Here is a 27569-nt window from a genome sequence, read left to right as displayed (position 1 = left end):
ACATCGTAAGAATCATAACATCAACTCCATTTTACTGATCAGAAAATTGAAGCATAAAGGGTTACATATTTGCCAAAGCCACACACAGTTACTATATGGTGGTCCAGTATTAGAAACTATATCCATTAAACTCCAAAGCCCAAGTTTTTAATAGATACACTATTCTGAAGAAGGAGGAGGAAGAGGAGGAGAAAGAAGGAAGGAAGGAAGGAAGGATGGAAGGAAGGAAGGAAGGAAGGGGAGAGAGAGGGAGGGAGGGAGAGAGAGAGAGAGAGAGAGAGAGAGAGAGAGAGAGAGAGAGAGAGAGAGAGAGAGAAAAGAAAAATATCATAGCAACAACGGCAACACATGGTACCCAGAGTTCTAGATTCAAAATCTGATTCCCTCACTGGGTGACAGAGGTCAAATTATCTTGACCTATACTAAGCTACAGGTGCTATTCAATATAGAAATAAGCTACATTATAGGATACTTGTTTACGAAGCCAACAGTTTTGTGTATGAAGCCATATTCCACCACTGAGCTCCATTACACATGCTAGAGATCTGTTCTTATTGTAAACATGTTAATCCAAGACACCCTGGAGGTGTATTTTATAATCAATATAATCATTCTGTAATTTAATTCTTGGTCACTAGCTCACCCAGCCAACTGCTCACAAATCTTTCCCCATGGAAACATAAGGCAACACATGGTCCCTGATTTAGGTCACTACTTCCGTTACCCATTCCAGATGGCAAATCCCAATTATTCCTCCCCAGATGACTGCCTGCAGTCTATACTCACCTAGGTCTGGATGCATAATATTTCTTCTCCTGGGACTAAAAAACTATATATAGAAGGCTTTTTAGGTTTAGAAAAGGAGGCAGAAAAGGGAAGCCTGTTTTACCAGACTTTATTCTAACCCATTTGTCAGAGAACAAGTACAAACAGAAACTCTTTCTTCTAGAAAACTTTATAATTTTATACATATATATATATATATATATATACACACACACATTATATATATATACACATATATGTATATAAATACATTTATTTTTTTTCTTGAAAGAAATTGTAATACAATAAATATTACATATAGTATATATTTTGAATGTACCAGACTTCCTACTCTTAGGAAACCAGAATAGAGTTCCAATAAGTTTAGTTAACCCTACGATCTCTAAAAAGCCTTCAAGCTTTTAAACCTTAGAGCTTTTAAACTAGTTGGGATTGGAAAATATCAAGCTATATATGTACCTTTTCACAGAATATTTGTTTTCTCAAAGGCATTCACACATCATTTACATACATAATGTACACTGTACGCCACTTTCCTGAATCGCCTGCATTTGAAAGGATGTACCTCATATTCGTCATGGGCTCATAATCACGAAGTCACTGAATACTCACAGAGCAAAGAGAAAGTGTGAAACAATTTAACATGTACCACACAAAATGCTAGAGTCTGTGCCAAGAATGGGACACTAATGACTGAATTTTAATCAAATCCAATTCAACCCCTGCCTTAACTGACATGAAAAGGCAGCTGTCACAATTTATACACTGGTAGGAGAGACACAGCAGTGTCTCCCCTACACTATTTAGCATTTTCATTTGTCTCATATATAACTGGGGCATTTCATTGCTAACTTTCCACACTTAAAAAATACTTTCATGAAAGAGACTAGGTTCTGCCCTATATTCCATGCAATTGAAAGTATTGGCCTTACTCCAACAACACAGTATATGGTTACAAAATGCAAGAAGACTGTTGAAGGCAAGATACTGTGTTGGATGCCCACTGCACAAATACTATCACTTCAATTGCAAGTGTTAATATGTTTGTACTGGCTAGACAGCAAAAAAGAAAGGATTCTGAACCTGGGTTCAAGTTCTCACGACTTACCAACTGTGATGACAGCCCAGCCACTGAACCTTTCTGAATCTGTTTCCTCGTGTCCAAAAGGGATAACAATAATGTTAATTGATGGGAACGTGGTGACGACAGAAGCCCATTTTAAATGTTTAACGTAAAAATATGAACTATGTTATTTTGACATGAGCCATGAAGGCAATTCATAGATATGTTAGGTATATGCAGTTCAAGAATTTATTTTCTTGAAAGTTCTCCATTTGGATGGTTTTCTACTTATGCACGACATCCTTCCCTGGATTATTTTAAAGGTTTAACTTCCATGAGATGAGATATACTTAATAACATAATAACCTGAGTACAAAACACAAAATACCATAAACCCTCAATTACTAGGCATTTGTGCTCTAAAGGATCAAGACAGAGAAAAGGAGCTCCATCCTACCAGGACAGTCAATCCGTTGAACTGATGCCAAGGTGGTTCCAATGCTGTACAAGAACTGAGATTATCCTAATAAACACTTCAAATCCACTCATGGCCAAAGAGGAGAGCGCAAAAGGTTCTGATATCAGCAAGCAGGCCAAGGAGACATTCGCAATGTCCCTATGGTATACAGCCCAAGTGCTGACAGGTTAACTAGATGAGAAATGTAAGGAATGAAGAAACTATTCCACCCTCTAACCCCTCCACCTCTGCCTCCCCCATCACATAAATTCAATGTCATCAATAGGAAGTTCAACAACACAGAAGATATCAAATGCTAATATAAATACATGCTTTGCGTCTCCATCTCTGTAATGACTCCCATGATTTGTAAAATGGTGCAAGTGTGTTAAAAACTGTTGAAATGTCTTTTTTAAACGTTGAAGTGAATGCTTTGAGCAGCATACTAATACATAAAATTAGGTTTTGTTTGGGAAAATAATATATTTTGGAAGCACTTCTGACCTGTTTAATGTACGGTTTCAACTTTTCAGAACTATTTTCACTCCAGAAAGATTTTTTATTTTTTTTTAATACGGGTGATAGCAAATATTTTAGCTTAAGCTATAAATGTAAATTGCAGGAGAAGAGCTCAGGAAGACAAACACCTTCTCAGTTCACTTTCTGGATTTCAATTAACACCTAATTTACAATACTTCTTAATCCAAATATATAGTTGAGCTCTTCAGACTAGCTTGACAGGATTAGCACACATTTTGTAAGGAGCTGACAAAATAAGCATTCCATTAGCCTGCCCATAATGTCTCAAAATCTAATAGTCAATATCCCACTTTCAGGGCTGACGATGACAAGAATATAATAAACAAGTGAGGGATTCCCTCCTCCTGCTTTCTGGGGGAAAAACACATCTTGTGGAATTCATTCCATAGCTTTGGAGCCATAATTTTATTTTTGATTTTCCTCCCAAGCATTATTATTCAATAGATAACTAAAAGAAGTATAAAGCCATATTGCTAAATCATTCTACTGTATCCAGGGTTGGGGAAAGGGCTTTCCACTCCTTAATTTAGGAAGGATAAGTCCAAGATTAATTCCAGATCTTGGAATATGAAAGAACTGTAAGAGGCCTCAAAATTTCCCCAGAAGAGGAAATCCTACATCCCCAGGAATCCTGCCAGGTACCTGAGTCCTGGCCTAGCCCAGGCCTAGCTGGGGGCTCAACATGCTGCAGAGGCCTTTCCTGCAGTTCAGGGGAACAGCACTGCCCCCTGCCCCCACCTCCCCAGACACCAGATGGTCCCAGCAGGATGTGCAAGGCCTCATTTTAAATGGATTATTTGCCTCTATCTTTTCTAAGCATTCTTAGAAAAGCTTAGGAAGGGACTTAGTTTTAAATATTTTAAGCAATGGGTCTAAGGTACTATTAGAAACAATAGGCAACATTTTAAAAGGAAACAAATTGATGATAAATCACTAGCACTTGATATTTTCTACCTGAGTTCTAGACAAATTTAAGGGCTGACCTCCTTCCGCTAAACTCAGTGACTGACAGGCCGAAGGGATTATTAATGTGATTATTATTCTTAGGTTTACAAAGAATATGATGGCAACTACAAGGCAATTGGGCCTAAATGTTAAATCAGTGCAAGTTGCTAAGGTGTACAAAAATAGGATTCATACATATACAATGGGAGAAGACAATATGGTTTCTGTAAAAGATCTGCATGGTGTATGCTAGACGTTTGTAGAAAAGTGAGACATCATGAGGGCAAGAGGAGAAGCTGAAGAATTACACATTAACTTTTTCAAAAGGCCTTCACGAGGATCTCACACACTTTAAATTGTTTAACCGTGGACTAAGCAGGCCTCAACAGAAAAGGTGGGAATCCCTTCACTGGAGTCTGTTCTCTGAGGTAGTTCATGTAATAATTCACAGAATTATTAGTCTAAGGGAATATATATAAGAAAAAAATAACGTATCTTATTCATACCTAATAATAGTAACTGCCATTTGTGGACCCAAAATGGATGTAGGCCCTCACAACAAAGGCTAAAGAATAACTATTAGCAAATGAAGAAGAGAATTCGAGTATACCGAATACAATGTCTTAATCCACCCCTTTTGCAGAAACTGTATTTTGGCCACTTTTTCGTTGGCCCCAGAGGCAGGAGGAGAAAAACAGTTTAAGATCTGAGGAATGAAAACTAAAACAGAAGAAACTGGCTAAGAGAGGCAGTTCTATGAAATGCATTTTTAACATGAGGGCTTGGCAACCTAGAGAGGTGCTGACCAAGAAAAATATATGTTTGGATATTAAATATCATGATGGAATAAAGTAGACATGGCATTAAACATCAAATTCTAAAATACCTTAACTAGGAGACTGACAATGAAGCCAGAAAGTACAGCCTTGAGGACTGAAAAAATGAGAAGATCTTATAGAGAAATTATAAACTTGTGCAAATTATTCCAAAGACTTAGTACACCAGGGCACTAGGACACTGGTTATAAAGCAAAGCCGAAAGAAGAATCCTTTAGGATGCCTAAAAACCTATTTCTATATAAACAGGCTTGCATGTGCTACTCTAACGGCAAATTTAACCTTGCAAGTCACTGACCTTTAATCATGCTTGGATTTTTTCCAAGAAAAGGAGTCATTTACTCAGAAAGTGGTAGAAAGTTTTTTTTTTTTTTTCAGGGTGCTTACACTTGTCTAAGAGGATAAGGTTACCCTTCTGAACAAATATTTTACCTCAGTCTTATCAGCCTCTATCTATCATTCAAAATATTAATTTTTTCAATCTCCTTATTTAATATTATATTTTCAATTATTTGAGCTTTCCTGATATCTCCTGAAGTACAAAAAAAAAAGAAAGAAGAGAGGGGAGGAAAGATGGAGGTAGGAGGGAAGGAGGTGGAGAGGAAGAGAGGGAGGGTATTTGTGAATACCGAGTTGGTGTCTCAGGTCACTGTTTTTCCAGGTAATCTCTAGACAAATCTGAGAGATTAATTTACACACTGAATTTGCCCAGCCTCTTCAGAGATATTACTACTCAGATTAACACCTATTGGAATAGTTCAACAATGAAACAGGACACCTCAGTCTCTTCTGGAATGACTTCCTGCAGCATCAGCTTCCCAGTGTCCCGCAGGACCCGCCTGAACTAGAGAGAGTAAAAGAAATCTGATTGCAAATTCAGATGACCATGTACTGCACTCAAGAAACACAGTCAGACATTCCTTTGAATTACCTACATCTTTGTGTCTATCTATTTATAGAGAAATTAATTACCTATATTCTATCCTAAAGGGTTTGGCTGTGTAAATACATGTGCTGCATTAACTACCTGCTTTCACTCACACCAAAAAATGTCTTCCTAAATCAAAGTTCAATGAAATTACATAAGGCTCCCTTTTTGACCTGTAGTATCATGAACTTGAAATCAGAGTTGGGATAGGTATACAAATTATATTGTTTCACAAGTACATTAAAGATGGCACAACGCTTACCAAGTTGTCATTATGAATATTCCTCCTTTGGTAACATTTGTTCTTGGTTAGAGCAGAAGTTTGTAGATAAAGGATGAAGATCGATATTAATAATCTATAGATACTGAGAAGGTATTGAGAACATACTCTATACCTAACAGGGGTAATCAATCCCTGTGATAAACATTAAAAATCAGGTGTGACCTTTGTCCTCAAGGACTTTATGTTCTAATTGGGTTTGGGAAAGATGAAACTTTCTTAGTCATTCCACTCATATCAGATATGAAAGTAACCACATTTCTACTAGTCTAGACTCCTAGTAAAACTGGATGAATTTCTATTGTTCGGATTTCAAGGAAAGCCTACAAAAGCCCGGCTAAGACCACAGTATAATCATTTAACATAGCCAGACTTTGCAGCTATGAGGCTAGGAATCAAGTTCTGGGTGATCTTAAACGCATTTGACCTCACCAAACATCGGTTGTCCTGTCTGTGAAAAGGGAACATTAACAAATTCCATCATAACTGAGTTGAAATAATGTACTCAGAAGTGTTCTGAAACCATAAAGCTAGTCAGTCATTATGACATCAAGCCACTGTGTAGTTTGAGGAATATTTAGGACCCCTGTTAGAAAAGTTCAAAAAGGGCACTTTATTCCAGGGCCATTCCCTCCACTCTGCTCTTTGGAAAGGTGCCCCAGAGTCTGGAAAGCAGCTTCTCTTACCTTTGCATGGCCATCTTTCACGTATCTGTCCTCATCTTTTTTCAGTGACCTTTTTTCGACTCTTCAATGTACTATTTAATTTTTTTTCCTGTTATTATAACTTTTGTCTAATATAGTGCCAAAAGGGAGGCACTAAGATTTTGCCACTCTTTGGCCAAGATGGCAAATTGAAGCCTTTCATTCCACTAAATTAAAAAGCAGGGTTAGTTTAAAAGTGATCTCAGATTTTGGGCAAACTTTCCAGCCTCCCAGTTGGGCCATTCTTATTTCACTTTCACTAGTGCGTGCACACACACACACACACACACACAAGTATGCCTCTTGTACTCAAAGATAGGGAAGAAATAAGGTTAGAATAATAACCCATTCAAAGCTGGTTCTTGTTTTAACTTCAACAGCTATGCTAAAAAATAAACCAGTATTAAAGGAAAAGCAAAAGTAAATGCTATTAAAGATTGTTTTTTCCTGCCCTAGATATTTATTTGCTGAGGAAAATAAACATTTATGCTTGAGGTGTGTTCAATACACATGGTGCAAACTACTGAAACTCTAAAATTTAAAACATTCACAAATAGAAAAACAAAACCACTTACGTTCACAGAATCTTCTTCTGGACAATTACTAACATAAGATAAATAAGAAACAACTTCTGAAAATGTATTAGCTATTTTTTGACATTTATAATATATTCATATTTGAAGTTAATGATTTTTAAAAGACAGACACTTTTACTTTAATTTAAGAAGAAAATTATATTTATTTTCCTGAAATTAGACCAATGTATACAGACATATGCCCTGGTTCTCAGCTTGATAGCTGGTGTAATCTTTCACACAACAGAACATCAGAATAGATGTTTTCCTAGACAATCTTTAGACATAATATACTGCATTTCTACTTTACCTAAAACAAGAATGTGCACAATTTTCACACAGTTGTAGACACCATTCAAAACTAATTTCTCAATAAATAGTATGCTTAGAGAGTTGCATAGTAGGGAATTCTGGTTGCCCAGCCACTAGTCACACCATAGGAAAACGTGTTGTGTCCTCCCAACAATCAGGGAAGTTCCAAGAAACTTTTGGTGGGATAGATTAAGTGTTACAGTTGACAGGAGAAAATTTATAAGCCAAAATTGAATAAATCAGGATTCTGAGTTCCAGACTGCCAGCTTTCTGCTAAGCTTCTCCAAGCTTTAACTTATCTTTCCCCAAGAAGGGTCTGATAACAATGGGAACGCAACACACATACCCTTCTTGTGTGAACAATGTGTCATCAAAGGTACAAATTAACAGGGGAATGTCCAGCATGTTCTTCATTTGTGTACATCTCTCCTTCCTTCAGGCCCAAGAGAGGATGAATAAGGTTTACCTAGCTATGGACGGGAAGAGCTCGCCAGCACAGACCGACCAACCCCTCACACAATCTGGAAAGGCATAGATACCCTTGGTACTTTGCCCACTCCCTTCCTCTTTGCTTCGCCACAGCCCACGCCTCTAGAGATGGGACAGAACATGCCTTCAGCTTACAAACAATTCTACTGTAAAGTCGGCCCCATGAACCCCTGTAACCTTCCTTCCCAAGTCAGCCGTCAGTCCACACTGAATCCCGGTCACCTCAGCCTCATTGCAGTAGAGCAAGGGTCCAGGAGCCCCCGGAGACCCGCGGGAGAGGGGGCGGCGCTGGCACCCCGGGGCGCTGTGCTCACGTGGTCACCGGCCGCGGCACGTGCGTCTCGGACCTGTGAGGGCAAGAGGGAAGCACCACCCCTCGCGGGAGTGGAGACCCAGAGGCACAAGAGGCGCGGAGGGGAGGGGAAGGTCCCAGGGCGCTCCCAGACCAGGCGAGGAGAAGCTGAGCTTCAGACGGTGCCAGTCTAACTGCAGTTCCCAGGGTTGTACGGAGGAAGGAAGACACAAGTTTGAAAGGGGTAGCAACTTGGTTTTCTTTTTAAGGTTTATTTTAAATGAGCATAGGCATTTGAATTCCATCTAGCGTTAGAGCTTCTAAGGTCGTCAGAATCCCCTCTCGCCTGGAACCCACACTTGAAATCCCTGGCAAAAGAGGGAGCAAAGGTGTCCCGAGGTAGCAATTCCATCCCCACCCGCCTTTCAGGGAACTCAGCCCACTCGGGCTCAGGCGAGCCCTGGGGAACCGCTCCCTGGAACAAAGAGGAGGTGTTGTCCCCTCCAGGCATAAAGCCGGCTGAGTGCTGGTATTTAAAACCTACGGCAGCCAGCTGTGTTTATGGCTCCTTTCGTTTTGCTGGGGGAGGGGAGGGGAATCAGAACTCTGGGACGTTTTTTCTTCCAAACTGGGAGAACGGAGCTTGGCATTCGATGCCACTAACACAGAACTCCAGTCAACTCGGGCTGCGGTGGCTGCCACTTGGGGGTAGGGAGGGGAAGGGAAGGAGAGGAAGAGAAGGAGGGGCGGCGGGGCTGGCAAGGGAGGGAAGGAAACAGGTGAGCTCCCACCGCCACCCATCGGCAATCCAGCGCCGCGGCCCCCGGCGCACCGCCGTCCCAACCTGGAGAGGCACTTACCGGCTTTACACGGGTCCTTGTAATCTATCGTCTCCGCTTTATCTTCTTCATTCCCATCAAAAGTGTAATCATAATCGAGGCCAGTGCAGACCCACAGCTCCCCATAGAAAAAAATCCCCAAGGCCACCAGCCAGAGGAGCATCCTCCGGGAAAGCGTTTCCAACCCCATCCTCCTCCCCTGGAGGAAAAGGAGGGGACGGGACCCGGAGGTGAAGCGTCCGCGGTCCGCGTTGATGCGCGGGGCGAGGGGGACCGGTGCTTCTCTCTCCACCCGGAGGCTTCTCGGCGGGACTGGGGTGTTCAGGTGTCCGGAGACATGCGGGTGCCCTTGGGACAGTAGAGAGGGCAAGAACTGCCTGTTACCCCCAGTTGCAGAGAGAAGTTGGCGAGGGGCCCGCGGGTGGGCGGAGGGCAGGTAAGAAGCTCGGCTCCCGGAGGCGGGGAGGAGCAGCTGAGGGCAAACGCGGTTCTCGCGGAGCGGGCGCTCGCAGCCTGCCAGGTAGTCCTTCTGGCGGCCGAACTTCCCACGGCTGCGGCTGGGCTAGCGGCGCCCCACCGGTTCAGCTGCCACCGGAGCTCCGGCTCCCGTGCTGCGCCCCCGACAAAGCCAGGACCCGGCAGCCGAGCGCGAGCCGCAGCCGCCTGCGCCAGCCGCCGCCGCCGCCGCCGCCGCCGCTCCGGGAAGATGAATCCGGTCTGCACATCAGCACATCTGAACTGAAAGGGGAGACCGAGGAAGGGGGTGGGGGGCAGGCATGTCTACGCTGAGAAACCTTAAAAGCCTGCAGAAGCCAGCAGAGCAACTGACTGCAAGAGGATCCAAAAGTGTGAAGATTTGGGGATGCACTGTTTGCCCTTTTCCCCCCAGGCTCTCTTTTTACCCTCTTCCTAACTTGGGAAAAAAAAAATCTTCGCAGCATCTAACCCAATCACTTGCATCCTGCTTACTTATTCATACAATCAGGGTCAGGATCCGGGCCACAGCCTCCTCTCTGACTTCTTTTGATAGCCTTATACAAACAAACAGACACGAGCGCGCTGACAATTCCATTTATATTTTACTGAAGATTAAAATGAATATATTATGTATCTGCGTCTGCGACAGTAATTAAGAGATGATGTATGTGTCAGTCTTAAGTGCCAGACCGAGGGTGGCACAAGGGATCGTGATAACTTAGTTGAAAATCTCTACTTCCCCTCCCCCCAAATAAACAGCGAGTGTTTCTTTCCTTTGCAGCCGTTTAACCTTAGTGCAGCCCAAGAAAAAAGAAAAAGTGTCGGAGCCTCCGCTACTTTGGTAAAGAAATAGATCCCATTAAAAGTCCCCTAGCCAAAAACTTTCGCTAAGAACCACGATCCTCAAAACTGCAATTAAAAGAAAAAAAAAATCCAAAGTCAAGTTACAGATTGCAGCAGCAGGAAACGCTAAGACCTTGCTGATGGGCTGGCGCTTTGGCTCACGTGGGAGCAGGAAGGGAAGTTGGAAGGAATACTCGGGAAGCAAATTTTCTATGACAGTTCTGGCATCCATGCCCAGAGTTGCTCAGTATCCTTGGGCTTGAGTTGTTTTATTTCGGAGGAGAGTGTGTAAAACCTGGCAGTGTGATCAGCGAGGTAAACCACATGTCAGCCTAGCAGACACAAGACAAACACAGGTTGTGGGAAATTGGGGAGGAAAAAAAATCAGAGGAAATCTCTGCAAAACCCCTGTTGTGAGCAATTCAGAGGTTTCCCCACATCTGCAAGTAGTTTCCAAAATAGGTGAGAGGACGTCACCCCCAAATTTCCAAGGGACTGGTGATTGAGACCCTTCCGTTTTCCAACTAAATTGTGAACTGTCAATTTAGCAGGGACTAGTTAAAAAATTTTCTATTGCCTTTACATCTTTATTTAATATTTAAATTTCCCCCTTTTCCCAAGTTACCATCAACATACAGGTTCATCTAAAGGGAAATGTGAAGATAACCACACAGAGACACCTACAACACACACACACACACACACACACACACACACACACACACACATTTGATAGGCAGACCCAGTCTTTGGTTATGGGATTTGACCAGGTTTTATGCTTGTTAAAGAAAATTAGAGACTAATCTTGAAGAAATATCAATTATTTCCAACTTAAACTAAAAGTAAAAAGATGAGAGGACTAAGTAGAACTGACTGGCAAAACGGGCTTTCTCAGGGGCCACTGCAGTGATGAAGCCTCCCATCTGCAGACCTCAGACTTTTAAGCCCCAGGTCACAGAGAAGACATTTGAAAAGAACATGTTCAATAAGCAGGTAGAGGTATTTGATTTTTCAAAACTCTTGCTGAGTCATTCTCAAATTCCTTTACCCATCCAAAAAAAAAAATGTTTGCATAATTAATAATGGTGTTGCTCTAGTGCAGGGCTAAACAAGAACGTATTCTGATTAGCCCATCTGAAAGCCCAGAAAATTTGACTTTCCTTTGGAGATTGATCCTGACTCTTGAGCTCCTAACAGTGTCCCAACTCCCTACACCCAGACATTTAAAATGTCCATCGTTAATCAAAATGTCAGCAAACACCTCATTAGACTATTTGATCATAGGTAAGTTTGTAGGAGGTTGTACCTGGAGTTTTCCTAAACATCTCTTACTTCCCTACTTGAAGGAATACATATGTCTCATTCATTTGTCCTGAAAAAATGATACCGTATAGGGACATCTGCCTCATTATATAATGATGTATATTGTTTTCCTTAAAGAATTTATTATTAGTTTTACAGTTTTATAAATTTGTAATTCAGAGTTAGAGTGACTAACATAGCAGAGCCTCAAATCAAAATACAGAAATGTTTCTTTATAGCTAAAATACTTGCAGAGAATACTTATTCACATCACAGACCCAACCCCTGATTTATTTTTAAATATTATTTTCAAATATTTATTAAATCTAAGTTTATAATAATAAAATATATACCTTTACGTTTAATTTTTTCTATAGTTGCTATGATTGCAAACTAAAAATAGATTTTGCCCTGTCCATGAAAAAGCATGAATTTGGAAGAATTTGCAAGAAAATAGGGGGGGAAAAAAAGAAACCAACAAGAATATGCATGTGAGAAGGGAGTTGAGTGTTCTGTCAGAATGTAGCCACATACATGTACATTATGTGAATCCAGTCTCCTCTGGAAGATAAAAAGAGGAGACCAATTCCTTTAGTAAGCATGTACTGAAGTCACCTCGGCTTCTAGCTGGCACCTGCCCTTGACCAGCAAGCAGGGCCATCTGCAACAGGACCCCACCAGCCCCCAACAATCCTCAGGAATAAAACCACCCAAAAGAGCCGAAGCATGAAGTACCCTCTACACCAGTTGGCATGCCCTGTCTGCTATCTCAGTAATTAAAATAAACTTGCCTTGTAGAAAATGTCAATTAGAAATAGCTATTTTCTAATCTAGTGAATTTGTGAAAAGCTAGTTGTGATTGTCTTGTGATGAAACCAAGTGATATATGACTATATTCCCCTCATGTCCCCTGTAAAAAATAAAAATAATTCAAATGTGTATGAAGTAAAATGCGTTCCCTCCTCTCCCTTGATCTCACCCACCTCCTCTGACGTAAACACAGATAACCTATTAACCAAATACTGTGTGTATAGATTGACTCCCATGAAATTGTCTTATCTGCAGGTCAAAAACAGCAAATATTGGCAACTTCATATGGTTCAACCTATTACTGTAAGACATTTAAAAAAAAATCCTTCCTTGTAGTAATGGTTTTATTCGTCTGAATTAATCTATATGCCTAATATTTTGAAGCAAAGAGGCCATTGACTTCCCCATATTCTTTTCTTTTTTAAAAACCTTATATTCTACGACTTTCTTATATCATGTTATTTCATATCGCACTACTGCAGGATGCCCCCAACCTTTGATAATCAGGATGACACTACAATCAAACTCGGGGCTTATTGCGGTGTCCTCAGTAACAAATACCGTGTCAGACAGAATGGAAAAGTGAACAGAAAGCAATATTTGCTTCACAACAAAAGTTAAAGAAGGTGTTTGTTTGTCTGTTTATTAAGAATGACACACATATCCCCAGGAAAAGAAAAATACCTTCATGCTACAATGGATTCTGGTCTGAAAAGGGCTACTGACCTAAGAGTCTCTGGTATATTCCTTGATACTTGGTAGTCTGCTATACAACCCTGGTCTCTAGAGTGCTCTGGCTATGGGGAAGAGACACCCTTTGTTTTTTATGGTTTCTCCAGACTTTTTGACTGTCCCTTTTACCCCATTCTGATGTGACCCTCTACAGCGTGCATAACACTTTGTTTTACCATCTTTACTCTTAGGCTCTTTTGAAGCCCTAAGGAATTCTACTCCTTTCTCGTATGCATTTTCTTGTTTTTTTATATTTTCTTGCAAATTTATGGGTTTTATTTTTTTCATGGACAGGACAAGAGATTAGCATCTCCTAATTCTAGTTGGGTGGCCCAAAATGTGGTACTTAAACCACTAATGGTTACCTGCAATGATTTTAATAATAAAGCAAGAAACCTTATAAATATATATTAGCAGTTACCTATATGTGTATGTGTATTAGAAAAAAATTAATTATTTACAAATGTGCAATTGCATATATGTTATTTATAATGACGCTTAGGTTAAAAAACAAGTAAGTTGCTTTATGATATTAAGTCAACAATAACAGTAGCACGTGAAGGTTAACAGATGCTTGATAAACACCGATCCAATTCAATTCCTATGTCCCTTGACCCCACACTGTCTGTGAACAACCTTCTTGCACCTTCCATCACACCCATACTTCACTCTATTCCTTCTCTTACCCTCTTATCACCCCTTCTCATTTCTAGGCCCCCAATGCAAAAAGGCTATGTTTAGACACGGAAGCTGCATGCATTTGCTCTTAGCACTTTTAGTTTGTTTGTTTGTTTAGGCATTACTTGCTATGTAAGTCTCAGAAAAGCCACGGACTTGTTTGTTCAGAAACCGCATATTATTTCCTAATGACATCTGGAAATGATTGTATTCTTTACTCAGTCGTCAGCTTTGCCAAAGGGAAACGGAGGAAAAGGAGTCGAGTTCGAAGGGGGTTGTCCCACCTGGTGGAATTCGTAGGTTTGAGTCCACTAGTAGTATCCAATCATGCAATCTCCACAACTATACTGAATCCTCACTGCTGTCCTTGAAACACCTACGTGTGGAGGCATAGAGTGTGGAGCTTGGAAATAGTCCCTCAGTCCAAATTCCAGCTGTCTGCTCACTAGCTTCGTCGCTTTGGACCCACTTTTTTAAATGTGTCCTCAGTTTTCTCATCCATAAAACAGAGATAATCTTAGGGGTAATATTATTTCACAGAATTGTTATAAATATTATATTAGTTACTATATATGTGCTGTGCGTGTAGTACCGGGTATATAGTGAACTTCTGGTATCTGTTTGCTATTATTCTCATCTTGAGTGAGTTCTAAAAAGTCAAATTATTTCCAGTCCCTCCAAATACATTATTAGAAAAGAGCCTTCTCCTCCTCCTTCAATTTGACCTAAATGGTATAACTCTAACACACAGTAGCTCCTTCAAAGGTATGCTGGAGAGAGGCAGCAAACTGGTTAAGAACATGGGCTTCACCACCAGAAAACACAGAGTTTAAGTCTGATTTTGCCATTTAGTAGCTATTTTACCTTGAGCAAATTAGGTCTTTTATTTCACTCTCCTAATTTTTGAAACAAATGAAATACCTAATAGGGTTGAACTGAGAATTAAGTAAAATTATGCACCTACTGTACTTCCCGGCAGGTGTAGGCACATTAAAAAGGTGATTATTATTATTAATTGGCGTTTTCCTAGTGACCTATGAGAAAAACCTGTACATTGTGAGCTGTCAGGCAAGAAATTAAGCTGACACATACACACACCTGGTGACAAATTAAATAAAGCTAGGGCAGTTTTATTTGAAAAATTCCACTAATACAAAACCTACCAAATTTAAATAAAGATTTAGGTAGCATTGCTTATGTTGCTTAAAAATTCCCCAATAATATACTTCTGTGACTGAAATCTATAATGCCTCTCATCTGGCCATTTCCTGTCACCTTAATTTAGTTCATGTGGTGTTGTGTTCATTTTTTTCATATTATGAGCATAAGATAGGTCTCCCAATGTTTCCTATGCAATTTCCCTATCAAATGAAATTTGTACATTATTTCATTCTACTTAATTCATGGAAACGAAAAAAAAAGACCCTGAAGCTTTCATGAAACATACCATATACTTCCAATGCAATGAGAATAATTTCATTTAGAAAATAAAAAATGAAGTAGTACCAGATTCTTGTGAAAAAGGAACACCCAAACTCCATAGGGCCCATTATCCAGGTAAACCACTTGCCAAGGTTTTTCTGACCTTATGCTATTTTGAAGATAGGGAATAAGAGTTGGAATGAGTGAGTCATTCATGAGCATATTACTGTCACCTCATAATCTTTGACCCTCTACTGGCTCCTTCAGCTAGTTACTCTTTGGGGCCCTGCAGTTCTGCTAATCTATCTGACAAGTTCTGTGCACTGGAGAACTGCATGTCTGATGGTAGCCAAGAGTCTCTAGCCCCAGCTAAATCCCATTCTTCCTTCAAGCATCTGGTCAAGACTCACTTCGTATTGTATCCTTCCTGACTCTCCAGATTATATTCTAGACAGAAATGCCTCTACTCTACCTTGCATTAAAGGCATTGATCTAATCAAGACCACCTCCTTTTCACACACATTTTTGCCATGATAGAGGTCACGGCTTTTCGGTGCCTGAATCCCACAAAAGACCTTACCCACGTAAGTGCAAAATAACTTTTTTTATGGACAAAAATAGAATTGAGTCTATTTCAGCGATCGAAGTACTGTTCTAATATTCCATCACTGGAAACATTTAACACTAGAATGAGACTGAAAATTAATTTTAAAAATCTATACATTTAATGTAAAAGCAGGGTTTGGGATCAGACAACATCTTTAAGTTCATGTTGCTCCACTTGGTAGATGTTTTTTGACACTAATTATTTCTTAGCTCAATTTTTCTCACCTTTAAAATAAAATGCTTACCTCATATGGCTGTTTTGCAATGAAAACACATCAGGTATATAAATCACTTAGCGTGAAGCTTGGCATATGACAGGAATACAAATTTCTGACTGCAAATACAAATATTCATGAGAACACTGACAATCAAATCAGATACCATGAAAAGAAATTTCATTTATTTTGTAGTTCTAAATTATAAATAATAATATATATATATATAAATTATAATTTATAACTATAGAATGTTTTATAATTTATAACTGTTTATAAAATGATTAGGAAAAACAAGATTATTCCATCACTGATAAAAAGAGAATATGAATGAAGACTGGAAAAAATTATGTTATGTCCATTACAGAACTTAATTACTTTAGGATTTTATCTCTCCTTTCCATTCTCTACCTAGAAATAATTAAATGTCCAAATGATAGTAATAGCTCATAGTTAACTTTATTAATTTAGCTTTGCTAAATAAATTTCTGACAACCTGGATTTATCATAGCAAATTATCTTTCAGTAACCAGTAAGTAAAAACACAACATGCTGAAATGAATCAAATTGAAAAAGCTGACATTGTCTACTAACTTCTTGAATAAGTTTTTGGGTAATCGGTTGACATATATTTAAAACTTATGCGATTTCAGTTTTTATGATGCATTGTAAAATCACCAAGTTATTTTGTAACTTATTTAACTCTATTCATAATATGCAGCTGCACTTGAACACTAGTTTTTCTGTATTTCTAAACTCTCCATTATGTTCTTGCTCTGGTTCTGAGGCCAGGCCAAATTTATTTTGTAAGCTGCACTGGGCTTTCAGGTGGCAATAATTAATGACCTTGGCCTTCATCTTCAGGCATTATAATTCACTTTGGGTCGTTTTTGCAACCACTAAAGCAATAGCTTTGCACTATAAAACTAACCTCCAATCAATATGAAGCATCTGAGGTGTGTTTATTTATATATTTATTGCTTTTCATCTTCAAAGCACTCAAACAATGTTAACTAATGGTCCTTAAAACAGGTGAACATGTTTTGTTTGAGGCTAGCAACAGTAGCTCTAAAAATCTGAGACGCTGTAGCGGCTTCAACTGAGAGGGGACAATTTCCTTCATGTTTTTCCTCTTCCTCACCTCCTGGGGAAAGCTTTCATTCAGATTTACTCTGTGTCTGACAAGCAAAAAAAAAAAAAAAAAAGATCTTGTCAACAGAGCAGAGCAGTTGGCCCAGGGATATCAACTGTCTAAACGGATTCTGATTGTCTCACAGGTCAGTAGAGCACTAGAATATACACAGTGCTTTTGTCAGCATGCACAGGCGAGCTGAGTTACCAAAAGCTAACTACTCAGACAGGGTTTTGAAAGTGTCCCTCATCCTGAATTATCTAGCTATTTCAGATGAAAATAGATGTGGTGTTTTAATTTTTTGCTAGCAGGAAAAATGCTGACATTTCTGAATAATTTCCTCCATTTCTACTTTAGTTAACATATATTTGATAGAAGATTATACCTAGTGCTTTCCAAATTATTACCACTCCTCTAAAAACACCACCATCTGTGAGTTGTTACAATTCGTTGTAAGGTTGTGCTTAGTACCTCACTCTTATTTTGGTAGTAAGACAGTTGGAGAGGGTTGCTATCTTTTTTCTCTATCTCACTGTTCTTCAGAAGGATTAAAAAAAGTCTGCCCATTCATATGAGTTTCGACATTAACATAAAAAGTAATTAATCCTATTGCTAGAACAAATTATAAGTACAGCTCCCTCTTAAAATAAAACACTTCAATAATTTCAAAAGGAATAACAAAAGAGTTAAACATTTCTAGGTAACTTGCAAAAATGAGTTGAGAAGTTCTCCTTTGTTTTTTTAGCTCTATAATAACAATTGCTATGAGAAATGGAAATTGTCATGTGTTTGGCTTTAAAATCAGTGCAAAGTTTATGGCTTACTCTTTTGAAATCATCAGCCCACATGCAGAGAACCTAGCTGTTTGCTCTTAATTACTAGTAAAACAGGAAAGCGATTAGTAGAGCAATTAATTCAATATGTAGTGGGACATTTTACTAGCCATTTTTACTCTAATAACCCAGTATATTAGTGTCTCTGTTCACAGGATATGCTCTCAAACAATAAGCAATATTATCATGAAACAAGAAGTTCTTCATAAAATAGAGGACATGCCAGTTAGTCATTTTAACTCTACAAAAAGCATAATATCAAAGTAGATCAATTACTAGCTCGTACTCTTCCTAACCCCCAAAATTAGCTTGCTCCTAACTAAATTGGTATTTACTGCTTTGACCTAAGTATCAGAGTTATTTTAATAAATAATTTCCCAAAATAAACATCAAAGTGAATAATGTGATGGTAAATTTTAATTTAGCTCGCTAGAACTAATTGTATTTGCAAAATTAGTAGTTTCTTCTTTCAAATGTCAACTACTATAGGCAGAAGTGATGACAACTTTTTTGTCACCTGTAAGATTTCCTGTGCCTTTTAGAATTTTTATCAAAGATAGAATCTCTTTTCCCCAATTGTTAATATGTTTTTCCGTGAAATTAGTCTTTTAACCATGTCACTCATTTCTGTAAGTTTTCTGAATGATTTCTCCATTTAAAAGTTCTCTGAGGATTTACACTGGTACTTTTGTACCACAATTGTGAGAGATTTTTGTATCTATTTTAAGCATTACTTTGTTTTATTAATGTTCTAATAGTTAATGTGATGGGCAAAACAAATCAAAAGTATGAGCTCTACATCAGAGTTTGAATATTGAAAGTACACTATATGAGGAAAGTTGAAAATTAAGATTACCAAAGGAATATTTGCATGTGGAAGCTATTACAATGTGTTAAGTAGAGGACAATATGACCTCCTTTTCTAGCAATATCATTAACTAAAACTCGTAAAGAAATACTGATCTTGTAAGTGTTGAATTTATAACATTTGATTGTGATAATAATTAAGTATATCTAACACTGCATAAAATAGAAAAATCTAACAATAATCTAAGTCATCAAATAACCTTAACTGGGTTGAAGCATTTGCTCTGGAGAATGTTAAACCAACTTTCAGATCCTGTTTTTCTTCTAGGTCTTCAAAAGCCATGTAGCGTTGAAACTCTTAGTTTCAAAGAAAGAAACAGTGCAGGAGTTAGATACTAATACTGTGTTTCCCTGAAAATAAGACGGGGCCTTATATTAAGATTTGCTCCAAAAGACACATTAGGGCTTATGTCCAGGGGATGTCATCCTGAAAATCATGCTGGGCTTATTTTCCGGTTGGGTCTTATTTTCGGGGAAACACGGTAGGCCTTAATGAACTTTATAGTATGGGGTTCTAATTGGAGTGCTGTCTAAGGCATTGCCAGGACTGTACAAAGAGGATGCTTTATGCAGATAACTTTGGCAACTGTATCCCTGTTGGCTGGTCAGTTTTTTGACATCCTGCGACCTCTAGTGAGAACCAGAAGTTGTCAGCCAACATAAATTTCCTTACCCTGTGTGAATCCCTACAGGAACTGCAGATAAAGAAATAAACCTCTGCAAGGCTCCTAGAATGCTTCTTCTTTATCCAGATCACAACACTAATTCAGGTTTGAGAGGGTGAAAATATTTAAAAATATGTACCTTTAGAAAATGTTCCTCAAATTTTCTCGAAATTTCATCACTGTCAGAGTACCTTCTGTTACTGTATAATACAAACAAACAAACGTAAAAAATGCATATGAATAAAAGGAAAAACAGTGAAAAGTCCAATAATAAAATAAGTTGAGTATCAAAGGACAAAAGAAAATAATGTGCCTCTTCTATATTTTACAAATAATTAAAAGTGGACAGTTATTTGACAATTGTTTTCCAGCAAATATTTTTGTAAACTATATTCTCAAATTTTAAAACAATACAATGATATTTTGATTAATATTTTGGTTAATCCTGTAAAGTGTATACTATTTCACAAAATTAAGATATTAAACAATTAAGTGCATTTCAATGCAACACATAAATGCATAAATAAATACGTAAGGTATGTATGAAAATATCATGGCCTTTACTTTCATAGCGTAACACCAGGCATGCTGCTCATTCTGAAAAGTTTAGTTGTAATAACTATAAATTATACAATGATGCCTAGTTGTTTGAGGTCAATATATATTTACTAACAGTATAACACAGGCACAGGAAGATGAATGACACATGGTCACCGCCCTGACTGAATGTACAATCTAATGAGGTAGAAGACAAGCATAACTTGATACAATATGATAAATATGCTATATGACAAATAAATGGAAAATTCCAGAAGTTCTATGAAAAATTATCAGTTTCCCATTAGGAAATAAGGAAAAAAAATTTATAGGGGTGTTGGACCTTAATAGAGAATAATGAGGGAGAATGAAAAAGAAATAAGCAAGCACCTTTCTGCTTTCTTTGATGCTCTCTAAATTTTATTTATCTTGGCCTTGTTTAAGCCTTTACTTAATCTATTATACAAAGATGGAAAATATCCTCTCTTTAGATATTACCTTAGGTAATAATCTTATATTTCTGCCCAAATTTCATATGTATTTTTATAACTTTCTGTGTTTTAATCGTTCTATTGTTAATAAGTGAACATATTAAGGCATTCTTTAACATCAGAGCATTTGGTATAAATAATACATATTTAAATGTATGTGAACACTTATATACAGTTTTTCAATGTTTCAGAGCTACAGTTGATACAGGAATTATAAAATTCATCCTCAATTAGAAAACCTGAAAGATTCCATAGCTCTTTAATGCTGTAACATTTGAGGATGTTCCAAGAAACAGAAGTTCAATAAAAAATTCTTCTTGAAAAAAACTTAAGATTCCTTGCTCAAATAAATATTTTTCTGGAGATATATGATATGTATATATATTTTATTTATGTTATATATATAATATATAATAATATCTATTATATATTATATATAACATATTATATATAATATATAATTATATATATTATATATATATATATATATATATATACCCCAGAGTAAATAAATTTGTATTTAATTTAATTGAATCTCATACTGTTTTTTTGACAATCTCTTAAAACTTTTTATCCAGGGTCATTTTTGAGAAATACACCTATATATATTTATCCACAGCAATATTCTATATTCACATACACATATAATGTAGCATATATAGTATTGAACTATGACTACATAACTTTAAATTAGATATATGTGTATATAGTTATTGCTTCAAATGTAATTTTTCTGAGATTTGAGTGTGAAAATGATTCTCTACCCATATAGTGACAATTTTTTTCTTATTTAGTCAATCAATACAGCAAAAAAAATTGATTAAATTTGGCTGTCTTATAGCTTGTTTGCTCCGATTATCTCTTCTCTGTCTCTTTTTCATTCTTTTTGGTAAGGGATTTAGTCTAAACAGCCATGGAACTATTCTTATTAATCTAACTTCATAAAATTCTTATCAACTGGTTTTTACACTCAAGAATATTATAAGAAAAAATCAGGATTTACATGATTTCTTTTCCTCCATCATAGTTGGCAATAATGGGCTAGATTCTAATTCTGTAATTAGTAATTTTGAAAAGGTAATTTCAATTCATCAATCAATATAATTCAGCTAAGCAGAATATATGGAAGGAGGTTACATACAGTCAGCAAATTTATATTAATTTTTAAAATATCAGCTATTTGAATCTTTGAATGATACTTTGTTAGCATGAGTCATCAATCATAGCAGTTGAAATGATCACAGGTCATGTCCAACTATCTCACTTCTAAAATAATTGAAACTGTTACTATGTTGGAGATCCACATTCTTCTCCAAGCCAATAAGAATCTTAGCTGTAGTCATTTTCTTTGGGTTTAGCCTGAATTTTCTTTTGAAATTTCTGATTCAGGATCTGAGCTAGATGACAGTCTTTAGTTGTCACAAGTTCTTTATAATGTATGTGAGTATTAGTACTTTGGAAAATACTAGAGGTACATAGCAGCCTGCCATGGGGAGCAGTGTTGCATCGCTGCGCGTATGTCTCCACATACAAAAGGATATGAATAAAGGCATTTTCTTCTAAATAATGGATGGAAGGGAACTGACCAACAACATCCAGATTGCTGTGCTGGTGTTCACTTGACCATTATCTTACACCATCAACAGTCTTGGTCATTCAGAAGCTCTCTGATTACTCAGAGAGAAATTAGTATCGGTTTAATGCGATTCAAAGATTGTGATAGAATTTGTTGTTGGTGGTGCTGGTGGTGTTATTTTACTGATCTCTGAAAAAACTGACCTTCAAAGTAAACCAATTCAGGGAAGTAAATTCAATTTTATTTTATTTCCAACTCAATTCAACCTACATTCTTATGTACTCCAGGGAATAAAATGGAAAAGACATGATTTCTTACCTGAAGCAAAGTATGTTTTAACAATGTGAAAATAGTTACCCAGGAGCTGATTATTTGGCTGCCATGAAAATTCAAAATGAGTACATAACCATAAATAATGACTAAAGAAATAAGTATAAGTCTGTTGAACATCATACATTATTTTCTATTTGTTTTATTCATCCATTTATGAAGACAATGTAGTATAGAATAGGCTCTGTGTAACGACTTCTGTAGTAACTAAAGAATAGTGAATAAACACTAATTTATAATTCATAAATCACATGGTAGATAGCCTATCCCTCTTGAGTAATTTTATTATCTACTTTACTGGTTAGCTGAATTGAAAGATGCACTCAATTTGACAGTGACAGTAAGTTGGAGAAAGATTTTGCTTCTTTTAAATTGTCAAACAGTATGCACCCATAACCATTAGCTATTTTTCTGTATCACATACCCAGTCTGCTATAAGAAAAATCATATGTTCACACCATTTTGGATGTTTAGATCACACTTTTCATCACTGAAATTTAAGTTTTTTTCTCTGCTAACTTTTATAAATATTTCTGAGTGCTGAATGCTCTAAACTTTGGAGGCCAGCAGTATGCAACCTAAATAATTTAAAGACACTAGTCTCAGCTCAGCTAACTTTCTTTTATTTTTTTTATGTTTTTCCATCTGGTATATCTGGTAAAAGAATTACAGAAAAGCAACTTTTCTATTAATGGAGGTTCTTTTGCAGAAAGATGATATTCTATCTTCTGAGTTGCTTGCAAAATACATCATTTTGAGATACTTGATTCTTTCATGGATGTTCAAGTTCTTACTATATCATGAATCAAATTTGAGAATTTCATTCTTCTTAGAAAATTATGGTGTCCATTACATTTGTTTTGTCAAGATTTTCAAATTCATAGCCATTGATGTAAACACAGTGTTGTATTATAATTTTTAGTTTTGTTGTTGTATAACTCATGCTCTTTTCATTTCCAATGTGCTGCATTTCCATTTCCAGCTTTTATTTACTTATTAGACTAGTCAAAAAGAGTTTCTCATTTTAGTTACTCTATCTTTTTCTTTATTAATTCCATCTTCATTTTATGCTCATTTTATCGAATTTTTTTAAATTTAAATCTTCAGTACATTTATTTCTCTTTCTTTAAGCCTGAGAAGACGTATGATTATGTAGTATACCATTTGGAGTTGAGTTGCAAGAGCAAAAATCATTCTATTTTAAGCAAAAATAAATTTGGTGCAATTGTATGCTGATAGAGATATTGAAAAGTCTGAAGAAACAGGCTTGATTTTTGGCAGGAATGACCCCAGAAGAAGACAACAAAATTGGCCTGCCAAGGGAGGTACCACATTTGATACAATCAGAAAGGGAGGAATTAGGAAGCCATCATTAAAAATGTTGATTCCAAGAACACATACCCTTAACTTTGACTCAGAAATCTGGAAGTTATTGTATCCACAACACTTATTTCTGAGGCATCACTGAAACACTGCTACAGAAAACCCAACCTTTCTACCACACCGCCTACTAGGAGAAACTGCCTCAGACGAAAATTGCTTCTCCTCATTTGCATCTCCTAGAACTCTGCTGCCCAACGTGTTAGCCATTAGACACATGTGGCTAACTGAGCATTTGGAATGTGGTCAGTCCAAATAGAGACATGCTCTAAGTCTAAAATACACACAAGATTTCAAAGACTAAATGGGAAAAAAAAGTATGTTAAAATCCCAATTTTTATTTATTTATTTTTTTATTTTTTTTAAATCTCAATTTTTAAATACTGATTACCTGTTGAAAGGATAATATTTTGAACATACTGGGTAAAATAAAACGTATTATTAAAAAAATACTTTCAACCGCTTTCTTTTTACTTCTTGTAATGTGGCTATTGGAAGATTTAAAATTGCATATATGGTTCACACTAAATTTCTACCTGGACAGTGCTGTTCTAAAACTCACAAGAGTGAGTTATTTAGAAGAACCCATTTTACATTCAAAAATTTAGTTGCAAGAAAGTCATGTAAAAATACGTTCTAGTTTGGCTTTCTAGTTCCTGTCATTCAGAAAGCCCCCCTTAATTTGAAGCTAAAATGGATATTGAGCAAGCTAAGTCACTATTTCTTCCACATGACGTATTTTTTTAGTAAAAAGCTCAGACAATATCTCATAAGGTTTAGAATATATTTTTCTCATTGTAATGAGTTTTGCTAATATGTAGTTTTATTCTAATTTATTATATTTCTCTCAGAAATTGTTAGATTTCTTTTTAATTTCAAAGTAACTAAGTATTCTGTTTAAAACCAATTTATTATTTATTTTTATTTTTATTTTTTACATTATGATCAAATAGGGTGATCTTATACATTTTTTGCTGTTTGGAATGTATTAAGATTTTTGTGTGTGTGACCGAAATATAAGCAGCTTTGCAAAAGTCCGATAGGCATGGAGAAGGAACAGGTTTTCTCTGCTGAACATAAGAAATAATTTGTATGCATCAATGACAATTTATATTAGTCAATAACTACCTTTGATTTTTGTTTTGTTTTTGTTATTGTTGTATTTTGTTTAGTTTTCAGCTGGACAGATCTGCTCAAGATAGGGATGTTAAAAGTCTCCAATTTTGCTAAACATAACTTAAAATTAGGCTAGGAAATAAAACATCTAACAAATGAGCAAAATATCGGCTGGTATTGGAATAACTGCAATCTAAAAGGTGAAAATAAGAATCATGAAAAGGTCAGTGTGAGGAAACATTTTGTCTGTGGAGATTGGTAAAAGACACCATTTCTCCAATATGGATAAGACATTTTATGTGATTCTTAAAATCTGAATAGGATTTGAGATTATAGAAGAGAGGAAGAGGTTACAACCCATGGGAACAAATAATCCCAGGTTGGTTTTGTGACAACACTGTGAATGTTTGTGAAAGCTAATGATATATAGATTGGCTGGAAAGTGAATTACATATTGGGAAGAAGAATAAAGGAACCTAAGGGGGCAAAAATAGCGCAAGTTGTACAATTGTTCATATTATAGACAATGAACTATTCAAGATTTTGAGAGACATAATAAATTCAATAGTTTGGGGGAAATTATTCTGGTAGCTTTCAGGAATTATTCAAAAGTGGAGTGTATGGAGGAATATATTGCTACAGTTCATGTCACAATCATGACAGTGAAAATGTCAGTCCATTTAACGGAGTATCACATACTCCATTGAACAAATGAATTACTATTACGGGCAATTCACAGACTTCGACAAACTAGATTAATTTTTTTCCAGTGGAAAGAGTCAGTAAAGGAAAAAGAAGAGACAACCCCTACACAAAGAGTTCTAACCTAAATGACCAGAATGCTAGAAACAGAAATAGAAAGGACAAGAAGATATGTTAACTCCCCAACTTACATCTTTCCTTTGTGCTTGTCTCATATACACAGTAACCAATCTTTATCTGGATACTTCTTACACATCTCAAAGTTAGAATGTTAAAATTAAGTTCTTAAACCCAAACAAGTCTTCCCCACCCTCACTCAACCCCACGCTGTAGCCATATTTCTCATCTCAATGAATTTTCGGTCTTACACATTAAAATACATTTTAAAATGTTTTCTTAATATTCTCCCCTACGGAAGCAGCAAAATCACCTTTGCCATTTCACAATAGTTGGACATTTATACTATTCCCAATTATGTTGTGCTTCAACAAACATTCTTACTTGTACTTAAACTTACATCTTAAGCTACTTTTTACTTCCTTAGAATATATTCATTAGCATAATTCAACAAGAATAAAAGCATATAGTCAAATTAATGTAAAAAGTATGATTATTACTTAAGCCCATGTTTATATTATCTTTTCAGAAGGGTTTATCATGTTAATATTCTATCAGCAGTATATGAGTGTATATTTGCACCACGTGACTAGCCAATAGTGAATATAATCGTTTAATCTTCAACTATTTTAATGTGCATAAAAGTATTATCACATTAACCAGAATTTATTTGATTAATTACTACAAGTAGTGAACAAATGTTTTCTTATGTATATTAAATATTTGTATTAGTTTTTCTGGGAATGACATTTTATAATCCCTGCCTAGTTTTCACTTCAACTTTTTTTCAGATTTTCCTTAGAGTTTTTCTTTTTTGTCATAATCACTGTAAATGTCTTCCTCAAGTTTGTCATTGTCTTTTTGTGACATATTTGTGGCAAAAATTTCTACTTTTTATGGTTTTAATTTTTAATTTAATCACTCTTTACTTTGTGATTTATTTTAGTTTATGATCTCTTCATGCAAATCTAAGGATCAGATGATATATGCAATTTACTTTTTGTATTAGTATCTTTTTTAATTTAATAAAATGGAAAATCAATTTTTCTAACACTATTTTATTGACTAATTCTTCTTTTCATAATAGTTTGTGATATCGGAGTCCACTTATGAAGTATAGATTCTGTTCTTTTGAAGTATCTGTCCATTATACTACTAGATCTACATTGTTCCAATTATTTCGGCTTCATATTATGTACACTGAACATGGTATATAGTATATATTATGAAATATACATCTTATAAGGCATATAATTATTGGCTAACACTATCCTCTTATTAGTCTTCTTGTTGAAATGGTCTTAGCTAATTTTGTCCATGTGCTCCTGTGATGGTTAATTTAATTGACTGCGCCATTCGGTGCCCAGATATTGGGATAAGGATTATTCTTGGTGTGTCTGTGAGGGTGTTTTTGAATGCGATTAACATTTGACTAGGTAGGTTGAGTAAAGCATATTGCCTTACCCAGCACTGGTGTATATTGATTCTATTTCTCTGGAAAACCCTTATACAACTTCTAACAAGTTTAAGCAAATGAAACTCCAATAAAGGTTTTTTAGAATTATATAAAATCTAAAAATCAATTAGGAGATAATTGATATCTCTATACTAATCTAATTCAGGAACATGTGTCTTATATTCATTTAAATCAGCTTTATTGTCTTTCAATAAACTTTGTACTTTTTTCTTCAT

The 27569-nt window shown here is 36.5% G+C and overlaps 2 protein-coding genes across 5 annotated transcripts in view; one reads left to right on the top strand and one right to left on the bottom strand.

Annotated features, from left to right (window-relative positions):
• The window catches only part of TLL1 (tolloid like 1), a 179088-nt gene extending 162850 nt beyond the window's left edge, over positions 1–16238 (bottom strand). The window contains exon 1 of one of the 4 annotated variants that reach the window (XM_033134461.1): positions 16162–16238. Coding sequence is in view for 1 of the 4 variants with exons in the window: in XM_033134459.1 (XP_032990350.1) it covers positions 9068–9236 (169 nt within the window). In the remaining 3 variants the exon portion in view is untranslated. Of the gene's footprint in view, positions 1–9067; positions 9902–16161 lie in introns of those variants that run through there. The other 3 variants (XM_033134462.1, XM_033134459.1, XM_033134460.1) reach the window with 3 other exon arrangements.
• The window catches only part of LOC117037930 (zinc finger protein 333), a 1118586-nt gene that overhangs the window by 738353 nt on the left and 352664 nt on the right, over positions 1–27569 (top strand). The gene's annotated exons all lie outside the window — the stretch shown is intronic.

The sequence above is a fragment of the Rhinolophus ferrumequinum genome, chromosome 18 (assembly GCF_004115265.2).
Source record: "Rhinolophus ferrumequinum isolate MPI-CBG mRhiFer1 chromosome 18, mRhiFer1_v1.p, whole genome shotgun sequence".
NCBI classification, from domain to species: domain Eukaryota; kingdom Metazoa; phylum Chordata; class Mammalia; order Chiroptera; family Rhinolophidae; genus Rhinolophus; species Rhinolophus ferrumequinum.
This window is presented reverse-complemented; position numbering and strand designations above follow the sequence as displayed.